This window comes from Hippocampus comes, unplaced genomic scaffold, assembly GCF_001891065.2.
Source record: "Hippocampus comes isolate QL1 unplaced genomic scaffold, H_comes_QL1_v1.1 scaffold26, whole genome shotgun sequence".
Lineage (NCBI taxonomy): Eukaryota > Metazoa > Chordata > Actinopteri > Syngnathiformes > Syngnathidae > Hippocampus > Hippocampus comes.
The window spans coordinates 283,494-298,434 of record NW_017805004.1 but is presented as its reverse complement, the minus strand read 5'-3'; the positions used below and the strand labels follow the sequence as shown (position 1 = coordinate 298,434).

General features: G+C 41.8%; 2 protein-coding genes across 6 annotated transcripts in view; both read right to left on the bottom strand.

Moving 5' to 3' along the window:
• epha7 (eph receptor A7) overlaps positions 1 to 2,171 on the bottom strand; it is a 92,405-nt gene extending 90,234 nt beyond the window's left edge. For 3 of the 5 annotated variants that reach the window (XM_019859096.1, XM_019859104.1, XM_019859114.1), the window contains exons 1-2: positions 1,802 to 2,169; positions 814 to 878 (exon numbers count right to left, since the gene is read on the bottom strand). In XM_019859096.1, coding sequence (XP_019714655.1) covers positions 814 to 878; positions 1,802 to 1,895 — 159 coding nt within the window. In that variant the 5' untranslated portion in view covers positions 1,896 to 2,169. Of the gene's footprint in view, positions 1 to 813; positions 879 to 1,801 lie in introns of all 5 variants that reach the window. The other 2 variants (XM_019859121.1, XM_019859110.1) reach the window with 2 other exon arrangements.
• Positions 2,172 to 8,606: 6,435 nt separating this feature from the next.
• Positions 8,607 to 13,033, bottom strand: gpr63 (G protein-coupled receptor 63). The gene is made up of 2 exons (XM_019859148.1): positions 12,723 to 13,033; positions 8,607 to 10,571 (listed from the first exon to the last, which is right to left on the bottom strand). The coding sequence occupies exon 2, from the start codon at positions 10,405 to 10,407 to the stop codon at positions 9,250 to 9,252; it is 1,158 nt and encodes a 385-aa protein (XP_019714707.1). The 5' UTR covers positions 10,408 to 10,571; positions 12,723 to 13,033; the 3' UTR covers positions 8,607 to 9,249.
• Between the last annotated feature and the right edge of the window lie 1,908 nt (positions 13,034 to 14,941).

The window sequence follows — 14,941 nt, the reverse complement described above, 5'->3', positions numbered from 1 at the left end:
AGACGGCCCGCAGAACGTCCGCAGAGCGTCGATTGGGCAGACGCCGGGCGTCTCGAGAGTTCAGGGTAGGTTGTCCCAATGTGTTGAACGGAGACGAGTCATTGGATACAAGCTGGTTTTTGTCCCGCCCACGGACGCTCGGCGTCTCTGGGACTGGATGGCAGTGGGAGGGTACCGGACGCCAGGCTTTTCTGCATCAGATTGGATGATCTGTCTGAGCCTCTGTGCCAGTTTGATTGACATCGAAATGAGCCAATCACCGACCTTTTAGTGTCGGCATCCGTGTGAGTAATTTTTCAATTCGCATTCTGTTCTGAGTTGAGCTGGAGACTTCTCCTAATCATCTTAGAGACACTCTTTGTTGTAAACAACTAGCGACAAATTAATCTTTTATTTCTGGTGGGTTTTATTGTAGTTGCTGAAGTTGTAGGACACTAATTAAGTCCCTAGAAAAGACGCCTTGTTAGTATGACAAGGTCACAGATCATTTTCTTGAAAAGGAACGGAGAGTAGAATTCACGTATAAATAAACGTACACATTTTATGATGTCAGCCAAAATTGAGCTTCCCCTTTTTGACAGACCAGCATCCGCCACTGATATAGATAGATATACTGTATATATATCTCAAGTGCGAATGGGAGCAGACCGGACTCAAGCTAAGTACGCATGTCTGAAAATAAATTCTCATTTATCTGATATAAAAATATATTGATATTTATTTTTTACTGTCAACTTTTACAATATCTTGGGAAATGTGTTAAGTGGCATCATAATGGCGTTACAAGGAGGAGATACAGTACTGCACACTTACCCCATTGGGAGGATAGGAGATCCACTCTAGTTCTGTCTGCTGTGCCTTGGAGTCCAACAGAACCACTAATAGGACCAAGAGGCAGGTGGTTACGTTTCATCAAGGGCAATTAAGTTAGGTACACCCTATAACTTATAATTTGATGACACGCCTTGAAAACACCTTAGTTTATATCAGCGGCAGTGATGAAAAACTTTTTAATGGAGCACAAAATAAGTTTGGTTTCAAGAGCTGCGTGGAAAAAATGTAATTGTGCTTATTTCAGTGCCTTTTCTTACAAAACATCGGAGAGAACGAGATAGACAGGTAATAATAATACGATAAGAATAAGAAAACCTTTATTCGTCTCACAATTCAGAAAATCCCAATTTACAGCAGCGAAGTTATGAAAGGAAGAAAGTAGAAGAACAAAAAGATAGATAGATAGATAGATAGATAGATAGATAGATAGATAGATAGATAGATAGATAGATTCATTTTATTTATTTATTTATTCATTTTGCTTTTTACAGCCTCCGTTAAAGCGTTTGTATGGATCGCAAGCTGCTGTGAGTCTCCTTCCAAATCCAAGGCGAGAAAGGAATGCCGTACGGAACGAAGACTCGATCGGGAAAAATATGGACCACCTACTAGCCAACACGAATACTAACACCATCGATTCGCTTCTAACACCTTGACTGACAATAGCGATCGTTAGAATAGCATCTTGAATTGTTGTTCGATGTTAGATGGGGTGACGGCTTCAGTTTGATCGGGACTGTTATTTGTGGTGAGGAGAAAACACCGGAAATCGCTATAGACGTCTGGACAGCGTTGATGTTCCCACACACCAATCTTACATCATATATGACTGCACTACACATCTGCGCTTTCCATCAAATACACGAAAAGAGAAAATACAATAGACGAAGTCCGACGCGTTTCTGTTTCTCCGGCCAGATATCGTAAACACAATTGGACGGTTCAAAGTAAAACTTAAGGAACTTACCTTCTTTTGCAGTTTGCGCTTCCCCTGGGTTTAATACGGAACATAAATGAAGGTACAATGTAATCCACGGCCAGGAGGTGTACACGGAGACCATCCTGCAGCCTGGGCTATCAATCTAAAGCCGCCAGTAACTCGCTGGACCGCCGCTTGCGACGGTGCTTTCCATACGGAACCGGCTGTATGTTCCAAATCGTTGTTGTTCTCCACTGAAATAGAGAGCCGCTGCTTCTGTTGCTGCTGGGAGGAGGAGACACTGACGATTGTGATAGCAGTCGGACAGATGGGGGAGTTGTCCAATTATAACCTTGAAAAGAAATCGTGTGTGTGCGTGTGTGTGTGTGTGTGTGTGTGTGTCGAGTGTGTGTGTGTGTGTGTGTGAGTGTGTGTGAGAGAGAGAGAGAGAGAGAGAGAGAGAGAGAGAGAGAGAGAGAGTGGAGGTGGGGGGGTAGTGGGGGTGGTCAGAGCAAGAATTGAGATGTTTGGGATTTCGTCAAACAAGGACAAGGGAAGCTCTCTCTCTCTCTCTCTCTCTCTCTCTCTCCCCCCCAGCTCTAGATCTGTCAACCTCCTCGCCACCTCACATCCACATGTAAATCGAAAACGCCTATATGCGGTACGGTACAGTACAATACGTACGTCCATGCTGTGGTTTGCGTGGACTGCCTCCACTTGCGGCTAGTTGCGTTTGGCGCCCTCTATCTGTAGATACTGTAACCTCCCTGATTCCCTTCCCAGTGAAATCATGAACCAGGTCAACTACTGTACTGTACAGTAATCCCTCGTTTATCGCGGTTAATGGGGACCAAAACCACCCGTGATAAACAAAAATCCGCGAAGTAGCGTCCAATTAACATAAACAGGTAAAGAAAAGCGAGAAGCTGCAAAACAACAGCGAGTCACATAGAGCAACATATACAGTACTGTACTCCATGTATATGTTATGTATATATTGTATGTATGTATGTATGTATGTATGTATGTATGTATGTATGTATGTATGTATGTATGTATGTATGTATGTATGTATGTATGTATGTATGTATGTATGTATGTATGTATGTATGTGTATATGTTGTGTTATGTTTGAAAAAAATCCACGATGCACTGAACCCGCGATGAACGAACCGCGAAGTAGCGAGGGATCACTGTACTTTCCATGCACGGCGCTACACTGGATCAAGTAGGGGGAGGCGATAGCCCCGTCAGAATTTTGTTTAGGCCCCTCCCCCCCACCCTTCAAACTGGAAGGATGAAAGGGCCATTTAGAAATGCTTCCAACTTTTTGAAACAGTCTAAAGTCAGTCAAGAAATCAGTTATATATTGTTTGTACTGTATTGTCTAGTTCAGGGGTGCCCATTACATCGATCGCGATCGACCGGTAGATCGCGGACGGTCCTAATTCGATCGCGAGGGATTTAGAGGAGAAAAAACCCCCAACCATTTGTATGTCTTTCTGCATGTTCGTAATATATATATTAATGCGTTAATGTACACTGCACCCTAATCATCCTATCAGTCTCATTTTCACAAAAAGTATTGAAAAAAATACAATAAAATAAAGCAGGTAAATCTTTAACCTGCGGTGGCGCGTGACTGCATCACCGGAAGTTGTTCGCGCTCAGCAGTCTGCAATTGCAGCTTGTGATCAGAGCTGTTGCACTATATCTTTGAACGTTATCATGATTCTCATTCAGAGTTTGTTTCGTGTACAATTCACCGAGGGCACGGGCAAAGAATAGGAATCTAGAGGGCCAAGGGAAAAGCACTTTAAAACGGTACGTGTGAGCTACGATAGTTAACAGGCTGCAAAAGTGCGTCGCATGCCTCCGTATCAGACTGTTGCTCATCGTGGCGTGTGTGTGTATGTGCGTACGCGGTAACGGGTCGATCGCGGGAGGTTGGCTGATCGAAAAGTCGAACTTTGGTCCAAAAAGTTTGGGCACCCCTGGTCTAGTTCATTTCATCAGCTTTCTGTTAAAGGCGTGAAGGCAAATAGTTGAGGATTTTGGGGGTGGCCAACAGCCCTCGAGCTCTCAGAATATGTGCAGCTATGCAGTTAACAGCCACCAAATCCCATCTAAAAAAAATTTAAAAATAAAAAACTGCCGCAAGGTGACCATTTATCACTTCCTTGAAGACCATCGATGTGTGGTCTTAATAAATCAGCCATAGAGCATAAAGTGGAAAAATTGATTTTTGCCTCTAAAACTGAATTATCTTTATTCACTACAGTGTTTTGAAGGGAGATTGTTTTGGTCTTTGAATCAGAAATGGTTCATTTGTATCTTCAAATATAGAGAAAAGTTCGACAGTACACCCTCCCTTCTCACTCTGCCCACCTTCACCTTTTTTTAACCAACCTTGCGGCCCATCTCAAATGTCATTTTAAGTTTTGTTTCTTATTTGGGAAGGAGTGCGGGGTGTCATGTCGCTGAAAAATGGATGGTAGACCGCAAATGCCCCTCAGGCCATAGTTTGGACACCAATGCTTGAAGGTTTTGTATTTCATTTAAAGATCAGATGTCTAGGGCGACCCAGTGCGCCAGTGGTTCGTGTGTCGACTTCACGGTGGAGAGGTTCAATTCCAGCTCCGGCCTCCCTGTGTGGAGTTTGCATGTGCTCCCGGGGCCTGCATGGGTTTTCTCCGGGTACTCCAGTTTCCTCCCGCATTCCAAAAAACATGCATGGCAGGCTGATTGAACACTCAAAATTTTCCCTAGGTGTGAGTGTGAATGCGGATGGTTGTGTGCACTGCGATTGGCTGGCAACCGGTTCAGGGTGTCCCCCACCTACTGCCTGAAGACGGTTGGGATAGGCTCCAGCACCCCCCACCGTGACCCTTGTGAGGATAAAGCGGCTCGGAAAATGGATGGATGGATATTTAGTCCTTTTACATAGTGCCCCCTAGCGTTCAGACCGACACACCATAAAATTGAAATGTTATCCACCGCGTCAGTGAAATGAGTGTCAGAACTTCAAAAAATATGCAGCTGCATGTCACTCAAATGATATGATTTTACACTAATAAGTCTTATGTTTCAATTCAACTTGCGCCATGTTCAAGAAAAGTTTGTGATGTATTTTTAACCATGCTTGAATAAAATAAAACACGTTTTCGTCACAGTTGGAAGATATACTGGCTTCTTCAAGTACAGGTATAATATCGATCGCATGGTCAGCAAGTACTCAAATGAAACTACTTGTACTCATTTCTGAAGGTGGTATCGGTGCATCCCTATAATTATGATTACATTTTGTGAAATTTACAAAATCAGCACGTTTCCACACGTTTCCTGTCTACAGTCAATGCGATTCACGTGATCAGGCGAGGTCGAGTGTTGGGCGGTGGGTTTGAAGCGTTCGAATCATAAATTCGGCTCCTTTGCCCATGTCGCCGTGATAGGCTAAAGTGAACAGTTGGTGTCGCATCGAGAAACGTACTTAACTACGTCACATGCATGTGCAGGACAAGCTGACACGCTGACAAATAAAGTTTAAAAAAAAAAAAAAGACACACGCACTGAGAAAGTTTGTTTTCAATCGCCCCGAACCCGCGCAAAGCAATCTGGGAGTGCTGTGCCATCTGTGTCTCATTTATTAAATGTTTGGAGTTCGATTTGTAGTGGTATCTCGAGAAGTATTTGAAAATAAAGATAACAACAAAAAAAAAAAGAAAGAAAAAACGAATTACAGTAATCCCTCGTTTATCGCGGGGGTTACGTTCCAAAAAGAACCAGTGATAGGTGAAATCCGTGAAGTAGTGAGCTTTATTATTTTTTTTTTTTACAGTTATTATACAATACTTAACTATGTATACAATGAAACCAAAGACCAAAACCTGTTTTCAGGCCCAAGCACAAAAAAATCCCCAAACGTTTTCAACAAATAACTACAATAGTTTTTGGAAATACTGTACTGTAAAACAATATTTTTAATAGTACGAGGTTGGACTGTTCACGTCGGTCAGTGCCTTAGCCAATCAGGATGCAGAACGCAATTCACTGTTTAAAAGCATTAAAAAAAACTGCACTAAAAAAAAAATCTGTCAAACAGCAAAGCCTCGGAAAGTGAACCCCGTTAGAGCGAGGGATCACTGTATAAGTAAAGAGAGGCGGCACGGTGGTCGACTGGTTAGCACGTTTGCCTCACAGTGCAGAGACGCTAAACAGCATATTTCAGTTGTTGGTGAACATTTGTCGTAACATTTTTAACAATAAGCGAGCATTTAAGTCAAGATGAATATTGATTACTTGAAACGTTCCAAATTTCCCTGTCAGCTGACAGAAGTGAACAAAAGATCCTCTTTAAGACAACTTACCAAAGTAGAAATGTACATTTTATTACATTCAACAGTACAATAATGTACAGTACAGGATAATTGCACAGTCTCACCATGAGATATAGCAGCATTCTAACTAAACAGGCATATCGAAAGAGTCAAAACAAGTGTCTTGGCCATGGCCACGTAAAAAAAAACACAAAAAATAGACAATATTCACTTTAGATATACTGTAAAATCTGTTCTATGCAGGTAAACACCTTAATCCTTTCAGGGACAGCGGTTACTACAGTGGACAGCTTGTCATGTTATCAGGTTACAGGGTGCATGAAAGGGTTAAGGCTAAAAAAAAATAAAATAAAATAAAAAAACGAAGTAAAACGAAGTGCTTCCGGAGCCAAAATTGAAATGGAGATGGGATACTCATTGGAATATTCAAGTAGTGTATATGTTGTATGTGGAATGGCCATCAATAAATTCGGCCTTGATTTCACTAGAATTTTGCAAAGGCGCCATTGGTGTGTCGAGGAAACAATCGCTTCTAATCCTAATTTAATAGCTAAAGTCCAAACACACATTTCACACCTTGTATCGTTTTGGCACCGCAGTGATATACGAACTTTAATGTTGTCACACTGCATTTTGTCTTCCATATAAATTAGCAGAATGTTGTGCTTTTATTATCTTCGAAGTACATTTTACATGTAAACCAGTGTCGTTGTCACAAATGAATACATGCAGCAAGTTTTCATTTGTGGTTAACTTTGTACAACATATACACACAACTGAACAATAATTAGCACGGGAACTCATTCTTCCACAACAGGTTGGGCAAATCCTCAATAGCCACGATTCGCTTTTTAAGGTAAAATGAATATACAGTGGTACCTCTACTTACGAACATCTCTTCATACGAAATGTTCAAGTTATGAAACGCCTCAACGGGAAAATGTTGACTCTTTTTACAAAAAAAAAAATTCAAGATACAAAAGGTAAAAATACAGTACGGCATACGAAAGAAATTTCAAGATACAAAAGGTAAAAATACAGTATGGCATGCTTGTCGCAGCTCCAAGTTTCCTGAACGCAACATACTTCTCGCTGCTCTGCCATTGGCTATTACCTAGCACCTTCCTGGCATCCCATTGGCTAAGAGGCACTTCTATCAAATGTGTCTATGCATGTAGATCAGGGTTGTCAAACTCATTACACATTGCGGGCCACATACGGACTCGGTAGATGTCAAGTGGGCCGAACCATTAACATTATATCATACTGTGCTATGAATCACCAAAATATCATCTCTTTCCTTTGTTTTGGTCTCAAGAAGCATTGATTGGCGCTTTAATATCATTTGCTGCGTTGGGACTGTCTCGGTGATAGACTGAGACTGCTGTTTCCTTCCCCGATCAAAACAATGTTGTCTTCTACTGTGATCAAAACAGTGTGCCCCGTAAAATGGATAATCCACAAATTGCATTTTATTTAAAATAGCCATTCTGTGTCTTAATGTAATTTTTTTTCACTTTTAAATGATCCCGTGGGCCGGATCAAACCTCCTTGGGGGCCAATTCCGGCCCGCGGGCCATATGTTTGACACCCCTGATGTAGATAGATAGATAAATAGATCTGTGTATATGCAGCGTCCTCGTCATTCGCCCCTCGGGCCATGAGGCATTGCGATAGTTTTACGTAAATATGAATTGCCCAAAAAAGTGTTCACTGGTCGGGCGATCACTCACTATGCTGATGTTTGCCTTGGACATTTTCGAAGGATTATTAAAAGCTGACAAAAGCAGACGTCCTCGGATCAGTTCTTTACAAAACGCCAGGCAAAAAAAAAAACACTTGAGAGAGAGAACATGAACTACAGAGGGCAAAAAACAATGAGAACGCATTTAAAAGTTAAATGACCATTTTAATTTTTTACTCTTTTTTTTTTTTTTTTACATTATGGTCCTCGGATCAGTTCTTTACAAAACGCCAGGCAAAAAAAACACTTGAGAGAGAGAACATGAACTACAGAGGGCAAAAAACAATGAGAACGCAGTTAAAAGTTAAATGACCATTTTGATTTTTTACTTTTTTTTTTTTTTTTTTACATTATGCACAACTCTCATTTATTGTGGAATAATTGCAACATGTATTTGTTACGCATTTTGATGCATTTTTATGCTTTAGAAAACATTTGTGTCTCAATTTTGGGGGGGCTTGGAACGGATTAGGGCATTTACATGGAAAACGCGCCTCTACTTACCAAATTTTCTAGTTAAGAAATTTCTTTCAGAACCAATTAATTTCCTAAGTAGAAGTACCACTGTATATCACGTTGCTTTAGGCAAAGTTGAATTGATGCGTTTATTTATTCCACAGCAATCTAAATGACAGAAAACACAATACACTGATAGCTTGGATCACATATGCAATTTTGATTTCCGGAAAAAGGGACACAAGGAAAACGCTGAGGACAGCTTGTTAAACATATTTTCTGGAATTTTTTAAGGCTGAAGTGAATCAAAGATTTCTATGAAATATGTTTCAATGTGGTATAAATACGGTATTCTGATTCATACTGCTTTTGTCAAATACCAAAAAAAAAAAAACAGTTATCTATGTCTGCCATTTTACTCTGTACTGACACCTGCTGGTAACTGATCATGACTTCAAAGTGCCCTCTGGCTCAGCTTGCAATGATCAAGTGACATCTGAGTGCCACCCAAGCTTAGTGGGGGCAAATAAAACATATTGTTGCAAAGAAAATTTGTGACTTCTTGAACTATGGCAAAGCCTACACCCAAAATCATCCATATTGACTAATTAATTTTTGAAAAGTTGTCACGGAAATATATTTGTATGGGTATTTTGTGCAAACTGTTCAGACACCTTGAAAGGTATTATTTGAGTACAAAATATTTTGTGGCACTGGCAGTGTGGCAGTTTGGGCTCCTATGTTTTAGTTTTTCCTCAACAGTGTTGAATTCACTGGTGGCTTCTCCTGTGCGAGAATGATCCACTGCACACTTCTGTATTTACACGAGGCCGCTATCAATATCCAATAACAATTCAGATCAGGATACAGTGGCCGGAGTGCGCTGAAAGTCGACCGTTTGGATGTGAATGTGGCCTACTGTCGGTTGCCTTACGTGGCGCGCAGGGAAATTCTCCCCCTCAAACCACAGTCCGATGCCCTTCGCAAACATAAACGGCGCTCGGTTGTATACGCCTCTTTGTGTTGCCCGGCAGCTGCGGAAGACACTTGAAGTACTTTGGTATCAGATCGACACAAGCGTCACGGAATTTCTTGATGCGCCAGTAATAAATGATCGGGTTGAGCGCTGACTTGAAGTAGCACAGCCACAGCACCCAAGTGCTGACTTGAAAAAAACTGTCTTTGCGGTAGAAGTCATGACTGAACGTGGATACGAGAGTGTAAGCGGTGAAGGGTGCCCAGCACACTGTAAACACAGAGAAGAGGATGAGGATGGTGGCAAAGGCGCGCGTCTTAAAACTCACGTCGATGTTCATCTGGAAGGGCTTCTGGATGCTTAGCAAGCCCAGTTTGCCGGCTTGGCTCAGGCACGTGCCATCTGGGTGGCTGTGGATGCGGGCTGTGTTGTGGCGGATGGTGTTTAGAATCCCCATGAATGTGTACAGCATGACCATGAAGGGGATAAAGAAGAAGACCAGCATTACAATCAACACGTACGCATGGTAGCCTGGTTCAGCGCTATAGCCGAAAACACATTGAGGAGCTCTGGGGGGCATCTCGAGGCGAGGGGAACCAACAGCTAAAGGAAAGGAGAAAAAAAAAGCCAGTCCCCACGTGACCAGTATGAGCACTTTAGCCTTCTGCGGACTCAGCTTATCTTGCTTCTGCACGATAATAAGAAAGCGGTCGATGCTTATTATAAGCAGAACGGCCACTCCCTCCATGACAAAGAACCAAAAGAGCATGGCTGAAACGCGACAGAAAACCTCCCCGAAAATCCAGTCGATGGTCATGACGCTAACTAGCGTGAAAGGCATGTTGAGAATGGCGAGCATCATATCCGCAAAGGCAAGGCTCGCTAAGAGGAGGTTAATAGCCGAGCGCATAGCTGATCTCTGGTAGACCATCAGGCACACCACCATGTTCCCGAACAGAGAAAACAGCAAAATGCCGACCATAACAAAGCAGAAGAACACCCGCAGGGATAGACTAATGCCGTTAAGGCTCTCTGGGGTCGCGGCGGTTGGCTTAGGATGTGGAGGCACCTCGGAGCCAAGGGAATTGTTCGCCATGAGGATCTTGTCTCTGAGCGTTGTGGAAAGCTTCAAGTGGCCCATAATGAGGCAGCAGAGACTGGTGTCTTTGTCCCCTGCCGGTGGAGGGGGAGCAGCAGAGGTGTGAACACTTCCTCTAGGCGCATCGTCAAAGGAGAGCACATCACGCTCTCGGGGAAAGTGGTCCGTGTTCAAGGCAACATGGCGCGGTCTTCATTGTTGTCAACCTATAACATACACAGAAATAGAGGTGGACAAAAAAAAAAAAAAAAAAAAAAACATTGAAATCAGAAAAGCTGTCCGAATTAACAACAGCGCATGCATCGAATCGAACGGCAGTGTTTCATTTTAAAATTAAGCATCCTCTAATTGTATCACATCCCATGTGTCGAGATCAAATCGTCTTTTTGGAAGAGATGCACAACCTGTATTGCATTGTAAAATGACAAAGACGAGGTATTTCAGGCTCAAAGTGATAAACATGATTGTTTTTCGCAAATAAGCATTGACTTTGAATGTTCCAAATAAAAAAATAAAAAGCAGTGACAGGTGGCAAAAAAAAAAAAAAAAGATTGAGAAAGTTAAGGAATGCTCATCAAACACCTGTTTGGAACATCCCACAAGTGAACAGGACAACTGGGAACAGGAGGGTGCCATGATTGGGTATAAAAGGAGCTTCTCTGAAATGCTCAGTCATTCACCGGCAAAGAAGGGGCAAAGTTCACCTCTTTGTGAACAGCTGTGTGAGGAAAAAAGGCAAACAGTTTCAGGACAATGTTCCTCAACGCACAATTGCAATGAATTTAGGGATTTCATCATATATGGTCCATAATATCATCAAAAAGTTCAGAGAATCTGGAGAATTCACTACATGTCAGCGACATGGTCTATTTAAAAAATAAAGTAAAATAAAGCAGGTAAATCTTTAACCTACGGTGGCGCGTGACCTGCGTCACTGGAAGTTGTTAGCGCTCAGCAATCTGCAATTGCAACTTGTGATCAGAGCTGTTGCGCAATATCTTTTATCGTTATTACTATTATTAGTATTCATCATTATTCTCATTCAGAGTTTGTTTCATGTACAATTCACCGAGGGCACGAGCAAAGGATAGGAATCTCGAGGGCCGAGGGAAGCACTTTAAAACAGTACGTGTGAGCTGCGATCGTTAACAGGCCGCAAAAGTGCGTCGCATGCCTCCGTGTCAGGCTGTTGCTCATCATGGCGTGCGTGTGCATGTGCGTGCGCGTGCGTGCGCGGTAATGATTTTCAGTCCAAAAAGTTTGGGAACCCATGGTGTCGATCAATGTGCTACTCTTGAATTATGCGTAGAAGTGAAGGAAAACAAAACGTTTTGGACAAACTTTAAATATTAGTGTTTAGTTTAGTTGTCTTTCGCACAGTCCATTTCAAGTATTTCTTTTCCTAATTGCATTGTTTCATAGTATTAGTGCAACTCTGCATAGTCTATAGCTGTTGGGTCCATTTTAAAATGCACTAACCATTTACAGCAAAAAAAAAAAAGATAAAAAAAAAAAGAAAACTTTGTCCGACCTACTGACCCTATGCTGAAATTTCATGTTACCGGAAACACACCATCTTTTTTGTTTGGCCTAAGGACAATTTAGAGCACAGGTGTCAAAGTCGGGTCCTCGAGGGCCGGTCTCCTGCATGTTTTCCACGTCTGCTGCAACACACCTGATTCAAATGATCAGGATCACTATCAGACTCCTATGGAGCTTGCTGATGAGCTGATCATTTGGATCAAAGTCAGGTCCTTGACATCTGTGATTTAGAGTGTTCAATCAGCCTGCTACGCATGTTTTTGGAATGTGGGAGGAAACAGCAGGACCCAGAGAAAACCCACGCAGGCACGGGGAGAACATGCAAACTCCACACAGGAAGGCCGGAGCTGGAATCGAACCTGGTACCTCTGCACAGTGATGTCGTCAACCTCACATTGCGAGGATGTGGGTTCGATCACGTCATAATTAAACTATTCAATCAAAAAAATAAGTGGCAAAACAATATTTAAAAGATAACTGGCGACACGTTTTTACAGATTGCCCTCGGTGCAGCTCCCGTTATTGGCAAATACTGGGAATTAAGCTTTACGTTATAACTTTTAAAGGGGACGATATTGCTCTCTTTTACTTGTCATGTACGGTCCCTGAAGAATATGCCTGATAAGGCAGGTTATTGTTTTAAGCCTTCTAATTCGTGAAAATGGGTAAATCGGCTTTTACAAGTTTTACTAAGCGGTACGATTTCAGTGGACGAAATCGGTTTATGTTTCTGTGGGATCAAATCAACAAGCAGCACAATTAAAGAGACTCCAATTCAGTTTATACATGTTACATGCAAATTATCTTCCACTGACCTGATTTATTCTCCCATGTCGAAGCCAAGGAAGAAACGGGAGAGGCGTCAGGTTTCAGCAGCCCATCGTCCAATGCCCCGCAAACAAATAATACAATAAGCAGTTGTTAAGGCGAACAAGCCAAACGACAAGCCAGCCACAAACTCCGTCACAAAGTTTTGCCGAGACTTCACAAAACACGACTAGACGGACCAACTCCGGGAGCCGTGGGAAAGCTTTTTTCTAAGGCCTCCCCTACGGCCATTGTCCATCCTCCGCTACCCACAGAGGAGGCGTCTTCTTCTCCCAACCAAAGATGTAATTCTTCTCTGTCGCCCTCTACCGTCCTCTTACTCGTACTACATTGCTTAATAAAATGCATTTAGATTCATGTTTTATGTAACGATGGCAATCTATGCACGCCTATGGAAGTATTTTACAAGTAATCGTAATTTTAAAGGTAATGAAAAAGTTAAACCATGTTAATAAACAAGCCGCATCTCGACGGTAGTTATACTGTACATACCTGTCAACTCATACGGTTTAGCCATAGTTCATACGGATTTTGTGGTGAATCTTACGTATATGGCCATAACGCACAAATCATATGGATTCTGAAAATTTCCGTTTCCGTTTTCAATTTATTTGTATGAGGCGTTAAAAAAAAATACACACACACAAAACGCTGTTACAGCTCAGCGTTAAAATGTGTTTACGGTGCGCTGAGTGGGTGAAAGCAATGCACGATTGCGCACACACACTTTAGAGCAGGGGTGTCAAACTCATTTTTGTCGTGGGCCACATTTTAGTTACCGTTTCCCTTGGAGGGCCGTTATGACTGAAACCAAATTTTAAAAAGTCAATAACAACGGGTTTTTCAACTATTGTTTAAGTTACCGTAAATGAGGGGCTAAGGATTTTTTTGGTAGTTTATACAGGTTGGCGCTGTGAAAAGTTGACAGGTACAGTCTGTACCTGTATACTGTACTGTGATTAACTGAGACCATACCCTCCGTAGGGTTATGTTATATTAGTAACGTACATCAACATTATCACTGTAAATAAGCCTCGTTGACGAGAAAACATTAACCAGGTGGGCATCTTGGAGCAAGTTCTGTGTGACTTATGACACGAAAAGAATGCACATTTCAGTCTGAAATGCTCCCACACTTTCACAATTTTTTTGTTGCCCCACCGTCAACGACATTCTCCCAATCAACTTTTCAATTTAATTGTATAAGCCGTTAAAAAAAATAAAAATACACACCCACAAAATGCTGTTACAGCTCAGCGTTAAAATGTGTTTACGGTGCGCTGAGTGGGTGAAAGCAATGCACGATTGCGCACACACACTTTAGAGCAGGGGTGTCAAACTCATTTTTGTCGTGGGCCACATTTTAGTTACCGTTTCCCTTGGAGGGCCGTTATGACTGAAACCAAATTTTAAAAAGTCAATAACAACGGGTTTTTCAACTATTGTTTAAGTTACCGTAAATGAGGGGCTTGGTTTCAAGAAAATGCTTACAATATGTCTCTTATTTGTTACACATGAGAATTTGAAGTTTTGGTCGAGATTTTAGCAAGCATCACGGAAGTTGTCATGTTTGATTTGCTTTCACGGGCCACATAAAATGATGTGGCGGGCCAGATCTGGCCCCCAGGCCTTGAGTTTGATACTCTGGTTTAGAGGCAACATTGGTTTTCATACTTGTCTCAGTTTTTGAAAAAAAAAAAAAAGTCATATGCTAAATAAAATCTTAAAACATTTGCAATTTTGGTATGATTTTTTTTTGTGTGTCTAAATTAAATTGGCATTCAGAAACTGCATTTTGTATTTCCTTGGTGTGGTCTCTGTGTGATAATAAAATTGGTTTGATAAAAATGCAAAAAAACACAAAAATCAGGAAAGGGGCAAATACTTTTACACATCCCTGTTTTAGGCTAGTCTTACTGGTTGATTGCAGGACAAAACAAAAGTCAAATTAAGAACTGTGTAACACAGCAAATTTAAAAAGTCAATAACAACGGGTTTTTCAACTATTAAGTTACTGTAAATGAGGGGTTTGGTTTCAAGAAAATGCTTACAACATGTCTCTTACTTGTTACACATGAGAATTTGAAGTTTTGGTCGAGATTTTAGCAAGCATCATGGAAGTTGACATGTTTGATTTGCTTTCACGGGCCACATAAAATGATATGGCGGGGCAGAGCCGGGCCCCCCGCCCTGCGGTTTGCACCAC